The sequence below is a fragment of the Anabrus simplex genome, chromosome 5 (genome assembly GCF_040414725.1).
Source record: "Anabrus simplex isolate iqAnaSimp1 chromosome 5, ASM4041472v1, whole genome shotgun sequence".
Classification (NCBI taxonomy): domain Eukaryota; kingdom Metazoa; phylum Arthropoda; class Insecta; order Orthoptera; family Tettigoniidae; genus Anabrus; species Anabrus simplex.
Window position 1 is genome coordinate 61824329 of NC_090269.1, and position 23105 is coordinate 61847433.

General features: G+C 39.6%; 2 protein-coding genes across 3 annotated transcripts in view; one reads left to right on the plus strand and one right to left on the minus strand.

Annotated features, from left to right (window-relative positions):
- Positions 1 to 7566, minus strand: part of mei-9 (DNA repair endonuclease XPF mei-9) — a 114399-nt gene extending 106833 nt beyond the window's left edge. Inside the window, exons 1-2 of one of the 2 annotated variants that reach the window (XM_067146935.2) lie at positions 7523 to 7566; positions 5314 to 5435 (exon numbers count right to left, since the gene is read on the minus strand). The gene's annotated coding sequence lies outside the window, so the exon portion shown is untranslated. Of the gene's footprint in view, positions 1 to 5313; positions 5436 to 7305; positions 7416 to 7522 lie in introns of those variants that run through there. The other variant, XM_067146936.2, reaches the window with a different exon arrangement.
- Positions 7567 to 9070: 1504 nt separating this feature from the next.
- Positions 9071 to 23105, plus strand: part of tun (tungus) — an 84351-nt gene continuing 70316 nt past the window's right edge. The window contains exon 1 of the mRNA XM_067147994.2: positions 9071 to 9378. Within this exon, the coding sequence (XP_067004095.2) occupies positions 9251 to 9378 (128 nt within the window). The 5' untranslated portion in view covers positions 9071 to 9250. The remainder of the gene's footprint in view (positions 9379 to 23105) is intronic.

Here is a 23105-nt window from a genome sequence, read left to right on the forward strand (position 1 = left end):
GGCTTTCTTCACGACATGAACAGTTTTAAATTCACTTTTCTGGCAGTAGGGTTTCATGACATTTTTTGTTTAACTGATATTCTTTATGATATTTTGCAAAAGAAGTCATTGGATGTGAACTATTGTATATCAAAAATAAGAACAACATGTGATCTTCTAAGAAACAAGAGGACCGATGAGCATTTTCTAATTCTGATTGAAAAGGCCAGCAAAATGACGGATACGTACCAAACCCGAGAATATAGCACCCTTACTCAGGACGAATGTGTTCAGATGTATCAAGTTTTATATTTTGAAATTTTGGATAACATTTTGATGGAAATTGATGAGAGACTTCGCGATTGTGAAAAAATTAAATTTGTTTGCTTAGCCGATAACACAAAATTTGAAGAATACAAAACGTGCTTTCCTTCTAGAGCTCTTAAAAACGTGCAAAATTTCTTTGGATCTGTGTTTCCCAAGATGCATTGCTTAAGAAACGCTCTATTTCGTATGCCAATGAAAAGTACAGACATGTTTTTACTGAAAAGATGTTCCAAATGCTTCACGAAGACAAATACATTTTTATGGGCACTTATAAATTGTTCTCCCTTATTCTGTCCATCTCATCTACTACTCCATCAGTGGAAAAAAGCTTTTCTTGCCTAAAACATATAAAAACATACCTTAGAAATCCAATTTCAGAAGAGAGACTTTCTTATTTGGGGAATATTGCTATTCAGAAAGAACTACTTCTGCACTTAATGAACAAACAACCATTCTATGAAGACATTACCGACAAGTTTGCAGCTTTAAAGGACCAGAGGATCAACTTGATGTACAAAAAATAGGCGAGTTCAATTATTAAGAAGAACAATTAATGTAAAAATATATTTCCTTTACTACTATAACTTGCTCAGTTTTTAGCATCAGTAAACAGCTGTGCATCGTAAATGAAAACACGACAAAATGTCCAGCTCTTCCCAAGGGTGCCGCGCTTCCATAATTGTTAGTCTCCCGGTCAGATCTTATCTCTACTTTGCAATGTAGAGCAAAGGCAGCCACATGGTTGCCGCGCTGTGACGTTACACAGCGCTCCGGTCTGTATGTTTTTGGGCACGTGCTGGACTCTCCGCCAGTCACAGGTATGAGTACAAAACAACCAAAAACAACACGTAGTTCCTACATCTGTCGCTTGAAACCAAACGGGTTATAGCTCTTCACCATACTTTACAGTCACGAGCTGCCACTGATATACTACAGACTTTATTAGCACATGCAACTTGGATGCTGTTCTTCTTCATCCACCCTCAATGTGAGATAAGCCATTTTAAACTTACAACAGCATGGTTACATGCGTACAGCTACAACAAAGTTGGAGCAAATTGTAAAGCAGTAATCAGATGAATTCACCATTATTCTTTCAAACACAAACACAACCTTTCTGTTAAAACAAGTATTAGCCAGAAGTAAAACTTCACTGGTCTAGTCTTAATGGAAAGGATCAGTTCTGTATTATTATTATATCATAGGAAAACTATTACAATGAGAATCTTCATTCTACTATTGACATTACTGAAGAAATTGAAGGTTTTTGCAATGACAGCTCGAAATTTTACATGACTACGGAGGTCGAGTCATAAGTCATGAGTCATGGCAACTATTTTTTATCTCGTGAACAGGAGACAACACGGAAAATCTAAGATATGCATTTGGAAACGTATGGTATGTACTTGCGTATGATGCCACTAGATGGTGTATGAAAACAACGGTGTGGGTCTAAGCATGCCCCCAATTTCAATGTGTGCGTGAAAGCGTCACAAAATGGAAGTCGACAAGCATGAACAACGATCGAATATTAAAATAGCAGTTCCCCGCGGCAGAAATGCACGCCAATGAAATGCAGAGCTGCGGGGAGCATTAGGTGTGTGACTATGATCTAATCCCCAAAGTCAAAAAGCCGTTACGTGGACAACGGTTTGCTAACAAAGAGGACATCGTAACAGCATTTCGGAGAGAGGTGTCACACGTTAGCGATACACATGCAGCGAATGGTATGCAGTGCCTGCCCCACCGCTGGCAACGCACAGTGGAAACCTTGGGTGATTATTTCGAAGGTCTGTAACCAGTGGAGACCTGTCCTTTGTAAGTAGTCTTGTGTATCTGCTGTCTATACCATAATAAAACAATGTTTACCAATGGCCTGTGTTTTGTCACTTTCCTACGAGAATCTCCTGAAGTCAGAATTTGTCTTCAGGCACTATGCATAAGTGCATGCCCTATATTTCCAAATGCATATCTTAGATTTTCCATGTTGTCTCCTGTTCACAATATAAAAAATAGTTGCCATGACTTATGACTTGACCCTTGTATTAATCTTGTTGTCATAAGCCAGTGGTTCAATAGTCAATAGTTCTATGTGAAACTGGAACTACCAGATCTTCTGTTTAAAAAATCACACAAATTTGAATAACTGCCTTGTGAGGAGATAGCTACATTGTCACCAACTTAGAATACCAATGTCTAAATTGAATATTTGTTAGAAAAGCTCCCTCTGTGGACCAGTGGTAGAGTGATGGCCTACAAATCCCACGATCACAGGTTCGAACCCGGCAGAGGTTATCATGAACACCCAGCCCCCGATTAAATCTATGCAGTTAAAATCCCCAAAGCAGCCAGGAATTGAACCCAGGACCCTCTTAACTGAAGGTTGCTACACTGACCATTCAGCCAAGGAGCTGGACGTCTATGCAACTGCAATAAAACCTAGTAAATTTATTACCATTGATGCTAAAGAATCCAAAACACATAGTATAAAGTTGTGATCCAAATTTATCATACTCATATCCAGTCTATGTGATACAGGCATGAATAAGATCTAGGTTATTGGGATCAGGCTGCAAACCATTTCTCCAATTTTTATCCGCAGGTTTATAAGGCAAATGAAGCAAAAAATATTTCAGCAACTTGGTATATTTCTCATGGACAAATATAGGTTTGCACACTTGAAAAGAGCACACAAAAAATAAATACTACAGATGTTCAATATAGCTCATTATTAATAATAATGTTATTGGGTTTACGTCCCGTGATTTTTTACCCATATAAGTTCCTTTACATGCCAATAGTTCTACTGACACAAGGCTGGCTTATTTGAGCACCTTCAAATGGGAAGCTTGTAGGAAATACTGATGCAAGAGCCTTTTTCTATGTATTGTACTGACAATTCATTTCATGGGCTAGCAACATCTCTGGTAAAGAGACTTGTGCATTGGGGCATGTGGATATTACCTGATAACCTAGGAAAAATGATTACAATGAATATAACTGCAGAAAGTTGACATGGCCTGGGATTGTATCATCTAACTTTGCTCACTATCACGGAGAACATCTTAGAACTGCAAGTTAAGAAGGTGGTTTCTTAGGAGGCAACAAACATGCACATAATGAATATTACAGTTATGATGAAGAGTAATTAAATTATGGGGCATTTCCAATATTCTATATTTTATCATTATTTTAAGATATGGAAGTGTGATTAAACTATGTGTGAGCATTGTTATGAGACAGAAATTTTGTGTCCAAAGATCAAGAATTAGTAAATATTACAGAATAAAATGACAAATTACCAAATGTCATATCAATTTACTGCTATTCTGTGACTGCCTTGCAAAAATAGATATTAATAAGGTTTTCAGATGTATGTTTGACATTGACAGTTAAGAAGGTTGTTTCTTCAGAGAAAACCAACATGCTCATCAGGAAAAGAATAACTCAGCAATGAGGCATTTATAATATTCTTTATTTCATCATTATTTCCAAAGATGATAATTTAATGTTACTGCTAGCTGGTTCAGCCCTTGTAAGACAGACCTTCGACGAGGGTGGGCGGTATCTCCCGTGTATGAGAATCTGCAATGTTATTGTAGTGGAGAATAGTGTTGAGTATAGTGTATGAGGTGCAGGAATGTTGGGGACAATACAAACACCCAATCCCCGAGACAAGGGAATTAACTATTTAAGATTAAAATCCCCAACGCAGACAGGAATTGAACCCCGGAGCCCTTTGAACTAAAGGTCACTACGCTGACCATTCAGCCAAGGAACCAGACATTTCCAAGATATAGAGGTTTGAGTAAATTATGTATGAGAAATATTATGAGCTAGATGTCAAAGAGTAGGCTACCTAAAGAGATTCAGTTAGTTACTGTACTGGAAACACAATACTGCCAATGTTGTCTGAGTTGCTTAATGAAATTAACTCAACAAATGTTTTTATATATACAGTATATGCAGGTTGTGGCAACTTAAATGCATCATTTTAAGGACAATATTCCTTGCAGAAATCTATTTTAATTTAACCCAATATACCTCAATACAAATTCTAATTGTTTATGTGATAGACAACTCTAAAGGGCCTCAGCTACCTCTGCAGACATTTTGATTTGATGTCATTTAGGCTGACTGCATGTCCATTTTTATGTTCCACTTTTTCTCTACTAGATGGCAGGGAAAGAGATCACAGCATTCCCGGTGATATCATCCCAGAGCAATGTGGCAGTATGATTCAATAGACCGAAATAATCTTCTGTAAATGGTAACTGCATTTTATACAAAACTAAGAGAAGGTTGTGCATGTTGTAAGCCTGATGGGTTTTTGAGTAACTGTTGATTGATGTATTTTTGTGCAATGTAGATTCTTAAAAATTAATTAACTGTTAAACATTAGGAGAGAATTTCACGAACTGGTGTGCTAGTGTAAATGCTTGATGGAATTTTGAAAACAGTGAACAAAATAAAATTTCTAAATTAACTGCCAATTCACTGGCTGTAAAACAAACAACAGTATAAACAAATGAAACATACATTATCATTATAGACTGTTATGCCTTTCAGCGTTCAGTCTGCAAGTCTGCTTTTCTACACGTCGCCACAATCCCTATTTGCAACTAATGCTGTGGCCTCATTTAGTTCTATACCTCTTATCTTTAAATCGTTAGAAACTGACAATATAACATATAACATCAAAAATAAGATTGTATGCAGATGACATAATTGTTTATAGGGAAATAAATAACATCTACTGTCATTTCTTGATGGATACAGTACTTTTGCATCCATCTCTTGGCACAGGCTAGAGCAAAGTGTAGCTTCCACTGAAGTCCCAGTCTCGTCCATGGCTGTGACAATATAGAAGCTGCTGGGGTATGGATGGTGCTGATTAATGACATTCAGAGCACAACCAGTGTGTCTGAGTGTCATGAAAGGTGTTGCTCATAGGGTTAGCTGTGCTACAATAGCACTGGCCCAGTGAGGAAAGCAATGGCAAACTACCTCACTCCTCGTCTTGCCTAGTACGCCTCATTTTGGTACTGCCATGGTTTTTGTGGTTTCCCAAAACTGCATAGCCTTTGGTGGTGCTGTTTGAGGATCCAACCAGCCTCTGGGCTGATGACCTAACAGACAGAAATAACATTGAGGATTGTTCAGAATTACAAAGGGACCTTAAGAGTATCCAACAATGGGTTGAAGAAAATAATATGAAGGTTACGGGAGGCAAATCAACTGTTACAACATTTACAAACAGGAGCTTTAAAACTGAATTTGAATATACTTTGGATGAGGTAGTTATCCCAAAAGATGGCAAGTGCAAATACTTACGTGTGAGATTTGAAAGTAATTTGCACTGGAAGGGTCATGTTGATGACATTGTTGGGAAAGCATACAGATCGTTACATGTCATAATGAGGCTACTTAAAGGATGCAACAAAGAATTAAAAGAAAAAAGTTACTTAAGTATGGTTCGTCCATTATTGGAATATGCAAACAGTGTTTGGGATCCTCACCAAGAATACCTAATAAAAGAAATAGATAGTGTGCAGAGGAAAGCAGCAAGATTTGTAACAGGGGATTTCAGGAGAAAAAGTAGTGTAACAGAAATGTTAGAGGAACTTGGGTGGGAAACTTTAAGTAAGAGAAGGGAGAAAACTAGACTTATAGGATTATGTAGAGCCTATACAGGAGAAGAAGCATGGGGAGAAATCCGTGAGAGGCTTCAGTTGGAAAATAATTATATCAGCAGAACTGACACAAGTATAAAATTAGAAGGAATTTTAGCAGAAGCGATTGGGGTAAATTTTCATTCACTGGGAAGGGCGTGAAGGAGTGAAACAGTTTACCAGGGGTAGTATCTGATCCTTTTCCAAAATCTGTACAGATATTCAAGAAGAGAATAAACAGCAACAGAGAAAATAAATGAAATGTTAGAGGGCATTCGACCAGTGCAGGTTATTGTAAATAAAAATTGTGTGTGAATAAATTAATTCCATCCCCTAGTCTATGGAGTTTGGACAGCCCAAGTAGGGGACTGCCTGTAGGGATGAAGTACAGTGGGGACTTCGAGGGCCTTGGAACCACTACGGTAGCTGTGAAGGCCCTTCAGGAACTCTGAAAAGTGGTGGCAAAAGGGGCTCTGGTTAAGACGCAGCAGGTCGTTATGCTACTTAGGTTCCAAAATGGGTAAAAAAAATGTAAATAAATGCAATGTAAATTTTAATCTTATACCTGTTGTGTAGTATTATGTGAAGTAATTCCACATACGGTACTGTATATGAGTTGACTATGTTTGCAAGTAGAATTTTGTAAACAATATAAATTTATTAAGGATGAGCTGTGAGTTTAATAGAAAAAATTGTTAGCGTAAATTGTATAATATTGTATTCTAGGAAAATTTTCTTCTCTTGTTAATTAAAATTTAGTGCTTGACAATAATGTATTTTAGTGTACCATTTGCCACCAAGGTAGACACCTCCTTTGCAAATTAAGAGATTTTGATTTGATTTGATTTGGATGGGTTTGTAGTTAAATTTGCTGTAGTTTAAAAAAGTACTTTCATGGTCTCGTTCACATTATTTGAAAATCCTGAAAATTGTGTAAATCTGTGGAATACTTCATAACTGATCTACGATGAAAAGTAAAGATTTCAAGATAGTAGATTTAGTTTGATGGTGTTGCATGTGGGTTTTGGGTCTAAAACTCTATTGTAATTTAAATTGCAGTTGTCAGCTCTCTTAGATTCAAAAGGTTGTGCTTCAAAAAATATCCTTTTCAGAAATTAAACAGTTCATCTTCTAGACAGTTGTCAACAGCAAGGGTTCAGACTCCAGAGAATTACAGGGGAGTTGAATAACAGCTCATTTATACCTCAACATCCATCCTGAATTATGTACCGTATAAATATACTAATTCATTAAAGCACAATGAGTTTAGCGGATAGTTTTGAACGTCTCTGGTTCAAATTGTAACCATAAATAAATAAGACATTACCGAGTATGTCCACTGTACATTCAATTGAACCAGAACATCCTAGAATATTAAAAAGTTCAAGATGAAGCCATAACATTAATTTTTCTTCGATGTATAAATGAATATGCAGCGTTACTGGCAAGTATATGTCATTTTAACCGATCTATAAAGAAAATAAAACTACACTTCTACTCGTAATTACAAAATATGAAATGGAAACTAATGAACATAACCATACCTTGTTAAAATAAACTATCTAGTCAAATTTGCAGTTGCCGGCAGTGGTTGAGCAGTGTTGGCAACACCACATATAAATATACCCTCCAAACAATTCCTCTCTGATAAAATTAATACATAAAAGTCCGACTCGTTGGCTGAACGGTCAGCGTACGGGCTCAGAGGGTCCCGGGTTCGATTCCCGGCCGGGACGGAGATTTTAACCTCAATTGGTTAATTCCTACGGCACGGGGGCTGGGTGTATGTGTTGTCTTAATCATCATTTCATCCTCATCACGACGCGCAGATCGCTTACGGGTGTCAAATAGAAAGACCTGCACCTGGCGAGCCGAACCCGTCCTGGGATATCCCGGCACTAAAAGCCATACGACATTTCATTTCAATCCATAAAAGAAGCATACTTGTTGTCAAAATAATATGAATGCATACATGATTAAGAAAAGGGGAGATTAATCTCCATTGAATTTAATACGACATAAATGTTGAAAAAAATGAAATATCGTATGGCTTTTAGTGCCGGGAGTGTCAGGGGACAAGTTCGGCTTGCCAGGTGCAAGTCGTGATAAGGATGAAATGGTAGTGAAGACGACACATAAACCCAGTCCCCGTGCCAGTGGAATTATCCAATTATGTTCAAAATTCCCGACCCTCCCGGGAATCGAAACCGGGACACCTATGGCCAAAGGCCAGCACGGTAACCATCATTGGCGCCCGCCAATTGTTTACTATCATACCAGATTATTTCATAAACTGAATTTACTGAGTCATCTAGCATCTGTTATAACCGGGATTTCTGTAAACAATTTAATGTTGCTGACGTTTTTATACTCAAGAAAATTGTTAATGTGCTCCCCTCCCTGGAAAAGATCCTGCGGGCGCCCATGTTAACCATTTAGCCATGGAACCGAACATAAATCTTGAAGTTAACTATCGTCCCTCCCGTAGCGGCCAGTAGAAAGGGGTGGTAATTTAATTGTTGTTACTGTAGGAGAAAAAATTCCAACTCGTCGATAAATGACCGTATCCTATAATGAAAGGGGATCAGAATGACACAAATAAAAAACTTCCTTTGACTCGATGAAAGTAATATTCCATCGAGTTCAACAGCAGACCCAATTGGGAATCTGTAATCGCCAAACATGTCTTCTTGGTATACTTAAGCGAACACCACAAATTATATTGTCATTCTTGATTAGCAACGTACACAATTTTAACGCATAAAGGGAGAAATGCTGCCAAAAGACCGAGATTTGTCAGTACCTGTCGTTAGCACCAGCAAGGTCTTATCACTACAACCTAGACACTAAATGGTGAAAATATTGCAAACATGGTAAAAATCCTAAATTTGGGGGAAGAAAGAAAAATCTGTTACTGTGAACATAGAGTAAAGGAATGCATGTCAGAAATCTATTCTCGAATTTCCCGCTCATTCTCAGCATTGATCCAAAACTCGTGGAGTTGTTAGCACTGAGCACCAGGCAGCGCTCATAGAATGCGGCAAACTGTTTGGTTTATTGCGCTATTATAGTAGTTAAAGCGCCCGGTAGATGTAGGACGTACCCGTGCTGCATCAATATGTTGGAATGTTTTGAGAAGTGTCTGTGCAAAAAGATCACGTTTCTGTTTACCCTCCTATAAAATGGCATGGTGATGTGAATAGTGTTTGTTGATTCATTTGTTGGAACCGTGACTTAGTACTGATACTTTTTTCCCAATAAATCATTAAACCATGGCATCGGTGTCACATCCAAGCAAAATTCAAAGGCAAGATACTGGAGTTGTTACCAACACAACGAAAAAACCCATCCTAAATCTATTCTCACAAAGATCAGATTGTAAATATACGCCTGCTTACTGGTAAGCATATTGCTTTTTGTATATGAAAATCTCACTTTGTTATGAAATATTTAATTTGTAATTTTATAGGTTATTAACCCTGTGTGTGTGTGTGTGTGTGTGTGTGTGTGTGTGGCATAATTTTGAGAGATAGTCACTTGTTGCATTCAGCTTGCTCTGTCTGGGCCCCTGCAATGAGATCAATATAATGTGAACACGCACTCACATGCTGCATTGTGTTGATATGTGAAATCACGCAACCTTTGTATCCCTTTCCTTGGTACCTGCAGGGTTTTATGACATTTTACTTCCCTGAGACTTGTGTGCTCAATTTCGCTGGCGATTTGGTAAAGCAGTACACTCACCTGGATCAATAATACCATGTGATGGTATTTCAGCTGACTTGCATCAGAAGATTATAATCATTGCCCGAGAGGAATGTGGAGATAATTAATGAGTTTAGACGACCTCATTTCTGGCGAGAACAATCAATACGCATGTTGCAGAGCATTTTAAAAAAAGCACATTTTTCTTTCTTTCTTTCTTTCCTTCTTTCTTTCTTTCTTTCTTTCTTTTATAACGTCATGCTGTATTAAAATTCCATTATCTCTGCAGGACACATTCTTCCACACGTAAAAGTTCCTGGTCTTGGAACGGGGATGGTAGTTGTTAAGTGAAGCGAACCATGTTCATTCATAAGTTACAAGAATTAAAATTGTTCTAGCCACAGCGTAGCTCCTCTATTAACCAATTTGCAACTCTGAGGTTCCGTACATAGGCGTATGCAGTTATTAAGTATTTACGATATGAGACGGAACAGAGATAAACACCAAGGAAGGAAGGGCTTCAGCCCCATGAAAATTATAGGTATGAAATAAACAGCTGAATTAAGGAAGTAGGAAGGAGTAAATGTGTGTTGACAGCTTAGGTAGGACCGCCTCTCTATGGTCATGGCCTAGTGTACAGTGCTAAAATCCTGAGAGAAGCATGCTGTAAGTTTTTTTTTTTCCATTTTCTTTACGTCGCACTGGACTAGGAGCGGGGAGGAAGCGACCATGGCCTTAATTAAGGTACAGCCCTAGCATTTGTCTGGTGTGAAAATTTGAAACCATCTGTAGGGCTGTCGAAAATGGGGTTCGAACCCACTATCTCCCGAATACAAGTTGACAGCTATGTGACTCAAACCACGCAGCCACTCACTCGTTAAGGTAGGCCTATATCTTATTTCCTGCAATGTTTATGTATTTTTGGCAGTATTGATATTTATTCGTTTTGATATGTGTCAGTCGGGAACATTCGTTGGTGCAGGGAATTTTTATGAGATTATGTAACTTACCAACATGTGTCGTTATGTGCTAAGTCTTCACCCCGTAGGCTGGTTGGATCCTCAGATAGCACTACCAAAGGTATGCGGTTATAGGGAAGCTGTAAAAGGCGATGGCGGCGCTATGATGAGTAAGGTAGTTTGCCATTGCTTGCCTCGCGGACCAGCCCCATGAGTAGCGCCTTTCATAATATCCAGTTTCAGTAGTTCTCAGAATTTCATCTAGGCGGGCGAATTTATATGTACTAAAATATATATAAAATAGGCAGGCAAAAAGTCACTGAAGTGCAAGGAATAGACACTTTTAAAAAAGGCAGCAAAATGCAAGAACTGTATACTCAAAAAGACCCTGAAATTCAAGAAATAGCCTAAAAAGATTCTGAAAGAGCTACATTTTTCGTTTAGATCACAATCTCCTTACACTACTCCATTCAAGAATTATGTTACTATTAATATCATCATCATATATTTATCAAGATTTTCGGGGATGAAACTTTGCCTGTTGTCACGTGGAATATTGTTATATGAGAGAATTTTTTGTACGTCACACGAAGCAGTAGTGCAAACCTTTATTTCAGCAATTTCATGTACGATAGTTCAAAAATGATTGTGCTGGAGTTTCTGTGTTACTCCCTAAACCACTATCAATCACTGAATTAGTTTTCCTGTATTCGGGAGATCGTGGGTTCGAGCCCCACTGTCGGCAGCCCTGAAGATGGTTTTCCGTGGTTTCCCATTTTCACACCAGGTAAATGCTGGGGTTGTACCTTAATTAAGGCCACGGCCGCTTCCTTCCCAGTCCTAGTCCTTTCCTGTCCCATCGTCGCCATAAGACCCATCTGTGTCGGTGCGACGTAAAGCCAATAGAAAAAAAAATAAAGTTTTCCTTCTTGGATTACGATGAAACTGAAGCTGCAGTTTGACATTCACTGCTTGGTCTACAGTACGTTGTTATGGTGCTTCCTCTAGGGTAGCGGTTCTCAAACTGTGCTACGCATACCCGTAGGCTGTTAAATTTTAGGGTCATATTTTCGTTAAATAAGGGTCAATGGGACAAACTATCTGTTGATTATTGACGAGTTTCAGTAGTGGTGGTGGTGGTGATTAATGTTTTTTATGATATAAATATGTTATTTGTTTTACATCCCACTAACTACTTTTACGGTTTTCGGAGACGCCTCGACCACGCAGCACGGCGATTGTTGTTTTAAGAGGAAGTAGAACTAAACCATCCTCTATATAACACTAATCAGAGAGAAAAATGAAAGGGATCCGACACTTCAAAAAATGAAGGTATCGGCCAAAGAAAGAGAGTGGCCACGAAGGGCGTGAATATGAAAGACCCCCTAGGCCAGGGATGGCGAACCTTTTCCAACAAGTGTGCCATTTTAGGTCTGGATCATTATTTTCAACTGTCTACTGTGCCACTTGTTATTTTCGTTTGTAATGGATACAACTCTCGCCTCCACTCACCACCGCCACCAGCGACTTCCATCCCTAATTCCAAATTATGTTTCATAATATAGTGTATTGTAAAATACCAAATACATGTGACGTATGATGACCCAAACAAAGTAAGTAGCGCTGTAGCAAGTTTCTTCATGGCCGAAAACTTTTGTGGGAGGCCCTTCCACTGTTCAAGTGTTAAGTTCTTCGGCTTCTGGAGAGAGTATTCACCATCAACAACACACTCGATTTTCATTAATGCTTCAAGTTGTACGAACTTTTTCACCAATACATGCTTTCTTAAAATTCAGTCAACTCCATTTCTAAACTATCAGTATCGAACCAGTAAAAAAACCGTCATTTGTGCAATATGAGGTTTTGAAGTAAAGTGCGATAGTTTCTCCAAATCTCGAAATTGGGATCATTTCTTGGGAACTATTTATCTTACAAAGTTCACAACAATAAATAGTTACTCACTAAGAATAATTACGCGATGCTGGCAACCACACACAAGCCAAACTTCACTCATTCACTGATGTGGGTGAGTGAATGGCTCGTCGGCCGCATCTGACATTTATTTCACTTTACTTCCGGACCTGTCAGTGTTGTAGTGTTGCCATAATGCACGTTCGAATGGAATTAGATTTTCGGTTTTTATTTCTTAAACCTGAAACACTATGACTTCGCCATCCCTGCCCTAGGCCTTGAGTACTCTGATACTGTCGGGTTCGGAAAAGAACAAAATTTGATCCAGGGAGGTCGGATGGGATTGGTGTAAGTGAGAAGCCTGGCACAAGTTTACTTACTTACTCCATGGCTCTACGGTCCTTTCAGGACCTTGGCCTCCTTGACCACAGCTCTCCAGTCGTCCCGGTCTTCAGCACGCCTACGTCACCTCCTGACTCCAACGGTCCTCAGATCAGTCTCCACTTCCTCCAGCCATCTCATCCGGGGCCGACCTCTCCTTCTCCTGCCCCCAGGGTGTCCTGTCAGTGCTTTCCTTGGAAGTCTTCCCTCCTCTGTTGTACATCCCCCAGCCATCCAATTCGTCTCATTTTGATTGATGTCACCAAGTCCGGCTCCTTATACAATAATATATTTCTTCATTTGTTCTGATTCTCCATAAATCTCCCTCCTTCACCGGTCCAAATATCTTCCTCGGTACTTTCCTTTCCCACACATTTAATCTCCTCTCTGTGGCCTCACTCAATACCCATGCCTCACTCCCATACATAAGCACTGGTTTAATTATTGTTTTGTAGAGAGTCAGTTTTAATTTCCTGCTTTTTTTTACTTCTCAGAAGGGGATACAGTGCCCTGTAGGATCTGTTGGCAGCCTTAATTCGATTTACAATATCTGTCTCAACTTTATTTTCTGATGTTATTACTGAGCCAAGATATGTGAAGCTATCTACTGCTTCAAAGGTGTAACCATCCACTTGGAGTTTTTCAGTGTTCCTTCCATTTCTCTCCTTTACCATATATTTAGATTTAGCCTCACTGGCACAAGTAAGTGGACGCAATGTCAGGACTCAGCTAAGGGCCCCGTAGTCGCCAACACACGCTCCCAAGTTGAGAGCCCCTGGGGCCACTTTTAGTGGTCTCTTACGACAGGTAGGGGATACCGGTGTTATTCATGGACATTCATGGACCCCATAGCTTTGGCTTCCCCTTGTTAGTTACATAATCCTGTGATTTACAGTCATGAGATTAACTGGATGTAAGTCCCGCGGCAGTCGTTTTTCGTATGGCCATCTGTTCTGGTATGCTTCCGTTAATTCTCTCTGTCACACTAATGCTGGATTTTTTTTTTTTTTTTTTTTGCTAGGGGCTTTACGTCGCACCGACACAGATAGGTCTTATGGCGACGATGGGATAGGAAAGGCCTAGGAGTTGGAAGGAAGCGGCCGTGGCCTTAATTAAGGTACAGCCCCAGCATTTGCTTGGTGTGAAAATGGGAAACCACGGAAAACCATCTTCAGGGCTGCCGATAGTGGGATTCGAACCTACTATCTCCCGGATGCAAGCTCACAGCCGCGCGCCTCTACGCGCACGGCCAACTCGCCCGGTTGGCCTCGACGCTGACCATTTAGTTAGGAGCCGGACAACAACAGAAATTAATTATAAGGCCGGTATTCATAGTCGGCGAGTTATTTCTATAAATAAAAAAGAGTTTTGTCTGTACATTGCTCAGAATTAAAAACAGAATGGTATTTCTGTATCGGTCGTGTCCGCATTAACATGGAAATACAATTTTTAATTTTCAGTCGTCTCTGCCTGTATGCAGTAGCGGCGATTGGGAATTAGAAGTGGGTTGGGGGCACGAAGGGACACCGCGGGGGGGGGGCATCAAAATTGAAAAAAATTGCTATGAAATGGTAAGTTTTTTATGATTTCTGAGCGAATTTGGATAGAGGGTTGACAGTCTGAAAATTAAAGTGCGGTAATAATAGTGCTATACAGTAAAACTTTCACCAAAGAAACAATAATTATGAATGTACGGTATTACAATTAAATAGAAGTACGGCGTGATAATACAATTAAGTCATTTATTACCGTATTTGACTACACAGTAAAAAAAAATGAAATGGCGTATGGCTTTTAGTGCCGGGAGTGTCCGAGGACATGTTTGGCTCGCCAGGTGCAGGTCTTTTGATTTGACTCCCGTAGGCGACCTCCGTGTTGTGATGAGGATGAAATGATGATGACGACGACAAATACACCCATCCCCCGTGTGAGCAAAATTAACCAATGATGGTTAAAATTCCCGACCCTGCTCGAATCGAACCCGGGACCCCTGTGACCGAAGGCTAGCACGCTGACCCTTTAGCCATGGAGTAACAAAGTAACAGACACATTGACTGAATGAGACTGTCAGATAATAAAAATGTAAACAGACTCTGGGATGGATTTAAAGCAATTGTTGAGGAATGTAAAAACAGGTTTGTACTTTTAAGGGTGGTAAGGAATGGTAAAGACCTACTCACTATATTTTAACAGAGAAATAGAGAGACTAAGAAGGAGGTGCAGATTGGAAAGTTATGAGTTCGAAATGGCTGTGGAAGTAAGGAGAAATTGAATGAACTTACCGTACTAGGAAACTGAATCTATCAAAGAAGTCACCTAAGGATAACATGATGGCAAGCATAATATTGGCAGTTATACAAATTTTATTAGCAGCGCTCCGGCCTCTCACCGCTGGATACCGTGGTTCAAATCCCAATCACTCCATGTGAGTTTTGTGCTAGACAAAGCGGAGGCGGGACAGGTTTTTCTCCGGGTACTCCGGTTTCCCCTGTCATCTTTCATTCCAGCAACACTCTCCAATTTCATTTCATCTGTCAGTCATTAATCATTGCCCCGGAGGAGTGCGACAGGCTTCGGCAGCCGGCACATTTCCTGTCCTCGCCACTAGAACGGGGCTTCATTCATTCCATTCTTGACCCGGTCAAATGACTGGAAACAGGCCGTGGATGTTAGTGAAAAATAGAAGGGTATGTATAGGTACTTTAAGGCAGAAACAGGTTCCAAGAAGGATATTCCAGGAATCATTGATGAATAAGGGGAGTGTGAATGTGAGGACCTTCAAAAGGCAGAAGTATTCATTCAGCAGTGTGTAAAGATTGTTGGTTACAAGGATAATGTCCAGATAGGGGAGGTGACTAATACTAAAGAAGTATTATAATTTAATTATGATAAAGACTACAATAAGATACAAAAGTTGAAAGCTAGAAAAGCAGCTGGAATTGTTAAGATTTCTGGGGATATAGTAAAGACAATGGGTTGGGATATAGTACCATATCTGAAGTACTTATTTGATTAATTTTTGCATGAAGAAGCTATACCAAATGAATGGAGAGTTGCTATAGTAGCCCCTGTGTATTAAGGCAAGGGTGATAGACATAAAGCTGAAAATTACAGCCCAGTCAGTTTGACATGCATTGCATGTAAGCTTTGGGAAAGCATTCTTTCTGATCATATTAGACATGTTTGCAAAATTAATAACTCATTTTATAGAAGGCAGGTCGGGTTTAGGATAGGTTATTCCGCTGAAGCTCAACCTGTAGGATTCCAGCAAGATATAGCAGATATCTTGGATTCAGGAGGTCAAATGGACTGTATCACGATTGACCTATCTAAAGCATTTGATGGGGTAGATCATGAGAGACTACTGGCAAAAATATGTGCAATTGGACTACACAAAAGTGTGACTGAATGAGTGGCTATATTTCTAGAAAATAGATCTCAGAGAATTAGAGTAGGCGAAGCTTTATCTGATCCTGCAATAAATAACAGGGAAATTCATCAAGGTGGTATTATTGGACCTTTTGATTTTCTTTTATATATATAAATGATATGAGTACGGAGGTAGAATCAGAGAAAAGGCTTCTTGCGAATGATGTTATTCTGTATAATTTATTATTATTTAGTGTATGATTTATAGAACAATAGATGTTACAAATTGTGAGAAACTGCAAAATTACCTTGATAATGTTGTGAGATGGACAGTAGGCAATGGTATGATGACAAATGGGGTTAAAAGTCAGGTTGTGAGTCCTCTCCATTTTAATTACCGGTACTGCGTTGATGGGGTGAAAGTTCCTTTTGGGGATCATTGTAAGTATGTAGGTGTTAATATAAGGAAAGATCTTAATTGGGGTAATCACATAAATGGGATTGTAAATAAAGGGTACACATCTCTGCACATGGTTATGAGGGTATTTAGGGGTTGTAGTTGAAGTAAGGATGTAAAGAGACGGCATATAAGTCTCTGTTAAGACCCCAACTAGAGTATGGTTCCAGCGTATGGGACCTTCACCAGGATTACTAAAGAAAATCAGCTCGATTTGTTCTGGGTGATTTTCCGACAAAAGAGTAGCATTACAAAAATTTTGCAAAGTTTGGGCTGGGGAGGCTTGGGAGAAAGGAGACGAGCTGCTCGGAACATACCACTTAGTCGAGCAGCGTGTAGCATGTTCTGCGACAAAGGGTAGCAGGGGTATATTTTTGCCAAGGTCACCCATTTAAGTGGAATAACTTACCAATGTATAAGACATAAATGATGGGAATTTAATTATACATAACTTTAGTTATGTAGTATTTATAAATAGGATCACTAATAAGATAGATATTTGAGAATTAAATGTTAGGCCTTCCCCTAAACTACCAATTTCCAATTTCTTTGCAATCATTAAGAAATGGCTAGGAGAATAACAGAAAGGGAATGTGCCACCTGGGCGACTGCCCTAAATGCATATCAGTATTGATTGATTGATTGATTGATTGATTGATTGATTGATTGATTGATTGATTGATTGATTGATTGATTGATGCACGCGATAAACGGGTGTAGGTCTGCGGGTTTCCATCTTTGTACTTGCTGTAGTTAACCGCGACGAACTAAATTTTGTGCGTATTTCCGTTAAGTATTTTTGTTAATATTTAAGGAAATTAAAGAAAAATCTGAAAAGAAATCAGAATTTGTACAAATTGCTTTTTTTTTATAATTCCCAGTTTCAGGAGACTATATCTGCCACCTGGACGACTGTCCTAAATGCAGATCAAGATTGATTGATTGATTGATTGATAAAATGGAATAAAAATTTGTTTTCTCCAGAAAGTGTAGGGGTGACTGCCCCTCCCCCCACGCCCCCTCCCCAAATCGCTGGTACTGTATGTATATACGTACGCACGCGCAACACGAGAAAATGGCTGAAGAGAATTTAATGAAAATCGGTATGTAAAGTTGGAGAGTGAGGCTCTACAATCTAAGCTAACTTATAAATAATATTATTCACGCTGGGCGAAGTGGTAGTTTAGGGGAAGGCCTAACATTTAATTCTCAAATATCTATCTTATTAGTGATCCTATTTATAAATACTACATAACTAAAGTTGTGTATAATTAAATTTCCGATCATTTATGTCTTATGCATTACTAGCAAATGTAGCCGTGCTTCGCTACGGTATTCTACATTGCATACGGATATCGAAGTAAATTACTGTACACGCAGTGAATTAAGTTTTTTTAAATTGCATGTCTCTTAGCGTTTTACTAAAGCAGCATGGGGAAGTCCCCATACGTTCTTTCCAATGTAAAGTGCGAGTTTCAGGGTTGTAATTATAATGGCAGGCTCACTTGCCTACTGCAATTCAGTCTAGTTGAGAAGTTTTCATTATAATAGAAGGTCCCCTTGTTTACTGTGGGGTCACAATCTATTTGGGGAGTTTTCGTTCATTTATAATGGAAATCGGTATGCAGACACAATCGAATAGGGGAGTTCTGAAGAAAATTGCATGCTTCCTTGCCTTCAGCCAGTCAAATCGAGAAGGGAATTATTCATTACAATGGTAGGCCCTCCTTACTAATGTCAATTACACAAGAGTTGGAGAAGGACCCCATTCTTACTGCCAGTCAATGTCGATGTCAGTGGCGTATACTGAGGGCTACCAAGGCTGTTAATGAAGCCCAAACCTCAAATGCGAACGATGGAAATCTAAAGCACAGTATAATGTAAGCATCTGACACATTGTTCCAATAACAAACTTTGAAAGCAATGAGGAAAAAACGTCGCACGTATTTCTGAGAACAAGGCTTCGGAGACTGATATTGCAGCCCAGACCCTCGTCCCTCTCCCCTCGACTCATCCCGCGCGGCTTGCTGCTGGATGCCTTATAGGCGCGGGGACCGTGGGGGATAGGTCTGCTAGGCTTCGGTCCGTCAGATCGTCACTGCTATCAACCTTGCGTTACTCATCGTATATACTTCCTCACCTCATCCTTCTGACTTAATTATATAGATAAGAGTGCTAGTATTTCACTCCCGTTTACTTCTACATCCTTGTAGGAAGACACTGCAGGGCTGCTGTTATAGGAGTAATACAGTTTTATTTTTATAGGTAGATCTGCTAAAATGAAATGCAATCTTTCTGGTTTAGTATTCTCTTTTGTTGGTTGGAATCGAATCCGTGATCATGGGTCGGACACCACCACTGATCTCCTGAGGAAGCTAATTAACCAGTGAACGATGGATACGACCACTGTAAAATTCAACATTTTAATTTAAGAAGAAGAAGAAGAATGGTGCATGGCACCTGTATAGGTTTGTCTGGTGATCTAATGAGGATAAAATGAACGGCGAAGACGTCATAAACACCCAGTCACCAAGCCAGGGGAATTAACAGTATGAGGGGGTTGATTCTGAAAATTGAACCGGAGCAATCGGACCAAACACAAGCATTCTATCCATTTAACCACAAAGCCGTCCGACTCGTTGGCTGAATGGTCAGCGTACTGGCCTCCGGTTCAGAGGGTCCCGGGTTCGATTCCCGGCCGGGTCGGGGATTTTAACCTTCATTGGTTAATTCCAATGACCCGGGGGCTGGGTGTTTGTGCTGTCCCCAACATCCCTGCAACTCACACACCACACATAACACTACCCTCCACCACAATAACACGCAGTTACCTACGAATGGCAGATGCCGCCCACCCTCATCGGAGGGTCTGCCTTACAAGGGCTGCACTCGGCTAGAAATAGCCACACGAAATTATTATTATTATTACCACAAAGCCGGACTTCAATGTGCTAAACATTAGGCTACCATCTCCACTGATCGGGGTTGAGCATTGGCAGTAGCAGAGTCCAGGGCAGTAGCTTTGAAGCAGCCTTGACAACACAGCAGGCTACTCCGTTGGCTCGAGGACAGGTTGTTTGAGTTTGTCCCAACACTCTCTTCTTCATATTCACTCAACACACCACATTACCAACCACGACAGGAATACGCAATAGTAATTACATCCCTACAAGTAGGGTTGCCGTCAGGGAGAGCATCCAGTCGTAAAACAGCGTCAGCTCCACATGTACGACACAGTTCGCACCCGCGACCCCACAGGTGTGGGAAAACCGGTGGAAGAGTTAAAGAAACTCGTTTTAAACTATCACCCGCTTTTTAAAAATCTTTCACCCCCTTAAGTGGATTTTCCAGAAAAAGTGCATTCACTTATTTTTGAAAGAGATTCCAAGTACGGCCTACCAAGTTTAACGTCTGTAACATCTTCCGTTTCTGAGATATATGTATCCTCATATAAAGAATTCTACTCCTTACTCACTTCTTTTCATCCCTCGCCCCTTAAGTGAATTTTCTGAAAACAAAAATTTGTGTTCTTTTATTTTGTAGGAGGTTCCAAATACAAATTTTCATGTCTGTAACATGTTAGGTTTTTGTGGTAATATTGTAGATAATCTCGCTGCTGTAAGCATACTGGAGCTGATGTTGCCATAGTTACGGCAGTTCATTTCTTTATCCGATCCCTAGAGCAGGGCTATTGTGGTGCCAACATCTCAATAACGATTAGTTTTAGGGCCTAAAACATGGTTTTCGGGCCCGTAGGGCTTACCGAGTTTTGTTCATTGTGTCAATGGGCTTAAAATGAGCTTTATCTCGTCCTCGTACGACAAATTCGATATTTCGCTTATATTAGCCTAGTATTTTTATATCTCCTCACGTCGCACGCCCCACCCCCACCCCGAATTGTTTTGAATATAAAATATAACCTATAGCACTCAAGGATAATGTATCTTCCTATTAGTGGAAATAATTTTTAGAATCGGTCCAGTAGTTCCTGAGATTAGCCATTATATACAAACAGACTTTACCTCTTTATATATTAGTCTAGATAATAGAAGACACACCCCTTCTAGATCGCTGCAAATCGATTTCAATGAATATAGGCGTATATATAGATCGTCGTACGAAAGTATATGCATGTTTACAATATTGCAGACCTTCATGTACAGATTAACTCTTGCTAAACGGTACGTTATATCGACACATGGATTGCACCATAAGACGCTTCTTTTAGCGGCCCATATGGTTGATCCTATGACATTCTCCCATTTGTTTAAACTGAGTTAGAAACTTTGAATAGGGAGAAATTTGGATAAAGTTTTCACACACTGCATTACTTTTCGGATACTTGACAGGTAGAAACATAGGATTTGGCTCACATATGGCTACTGGGAGGGCCAATGTTCGTGCCGAATTTGATGATTCTGTCTTTTTATAAGTGTGTCAAACTATGAATTATGCATGTAAAACCTGCAAAATGTACGTTCATTCGAGAAACACAACCCAATCTAACGCATAAGGGATAGAGATACGACTTACCGTTTAACCACCAAATACTTCGAAAGGAAGGTCTGAACCATCGTTAAAATTGCCTCCATATTTCGATATTTTCCGGGGGTAAAAAGTGAAAAATTAGAATATTTCCATCGATTGCAGGCTTAAAACCTATAATTTTGCCAAATTTGGATTTCCAGCTCATCTGGCAGATTGAGGAGAGGGCTAAAAATTAGGACTTTCAGGAATCGAAAGTCAGCATACGTGCAGATAGTCATTATTACTCCTGAAACGGATAACTATACGAAAATTTCGCCAAAATAGCCAATGTAAAGACACACTGTCGTTACGAGTTGATTTATATAGATAAGTATCATAATAAAAATACTTCAAACTCTATTTCACTTCTTTTCAAGCCCCCCTTACGTGGATTTTCCGAAAACAAAAAAAATGCCTGTTTCTTTATTTTTAAAGGAGATACCAATACCAGTTTTCATGTTTGTAAAATCTTCCATTTTTGAGATATAAGTATCCGGATAAAAGGTATTCAACCACTTTTTCACCATTTTCACCCCCCCCCCCCGTAAGGGAATTTTCTGAAAACAAAAAAAAATACGTGTTTCTTTATTTTTAAAGTAGGTTCCAAATATCAGGTTTTAAGTATGTAAATTGTTAAGTTTTGAGACATAGATGTACTCATTTAAACAGTTCACCCCTCTTTTCATCCCCTTAGCGACGGGGTATCCAACAATCCTCCCTTAGTGAGCACCTACACTGTAATATAAATATATCCCCAAAATGTCATTTCTTTATATCGCGTCGTTTTCGGTGGGCATTGATTACGGTCAGTCGGAGTTATCCGTTTATATAGAGAGATTACCGTACCGGCTCTGTAAACAGAGATAGGCCTATTCATGAACTTCGAATTTTTGTTGCTAAGTCCATATCATCGCCGAACCACGAGAAAATGGGTGAACAGAATTTAATGAAAATCGGTATGTAAATTCAGGGAATAAGGCACTACAGTCTAGTCTAGGCTGTAAATAATTTTATTCACGCTGGATGAAATGGTAGTTTAGGGGAAGGAGCCTAAAATTTAATTTTAAAATACCAATGTTATTGGTCCTATCAAAAAGTAACCTCACAACAAAAGTTAGAGATAATACAATTTCCGATAATATATGTCTTATACAGTTTTTTTTCTACTTGCTTTACGTCGCACCGACACAGATAGGTCTTATGGCGACGATGGGACAGAGAAGGGCTAGGAGTGGGAAGGAAGCGGCCGTGGCCTTAATGAAGGTACAGCCCCAGCATTTGCTTGGTGTGAAAATGGGAAACCACGAAAAACCATTTTCAGGGCTGCCAACAGTGGGGTTCGAACCTACTATCTCCCGAATACTGGGTACTGGCCGCACTTAAACGACTGCAGCTATCGAGCTCGGTTTATACAGTTTTACCATACCCACAATGACAACAGAATTCGTGAATTTGGACTACATTGCTTAGTTCAGATCAACGCCGAGCATTGCTAAATTGGAAATATTGTTCAATCGTGTTAACTGGTGGTGGTTTTTGTCATGATTGTCTTCATAAGGTGTAAAACCGCGTGGTCATCGGTCTATATTGAGAAAGTTAATTGTGAAGGTCATACAAAATGAGATAAAACGTAAGGGAACGACCGCTTGAAGAATAAGACAAAAGATGGATGAACTCCCTTTATATTAGATGCCCTAATATTAGGAGAGTCCGGTCTAGGAAGCAAAGTGGTGGTGATGATTATTGTTTTAAGACGAATTACAATTGGGCGATCATCCTCTACATAACATTAATCAGAGAGAAAAATGAAAGGGATCC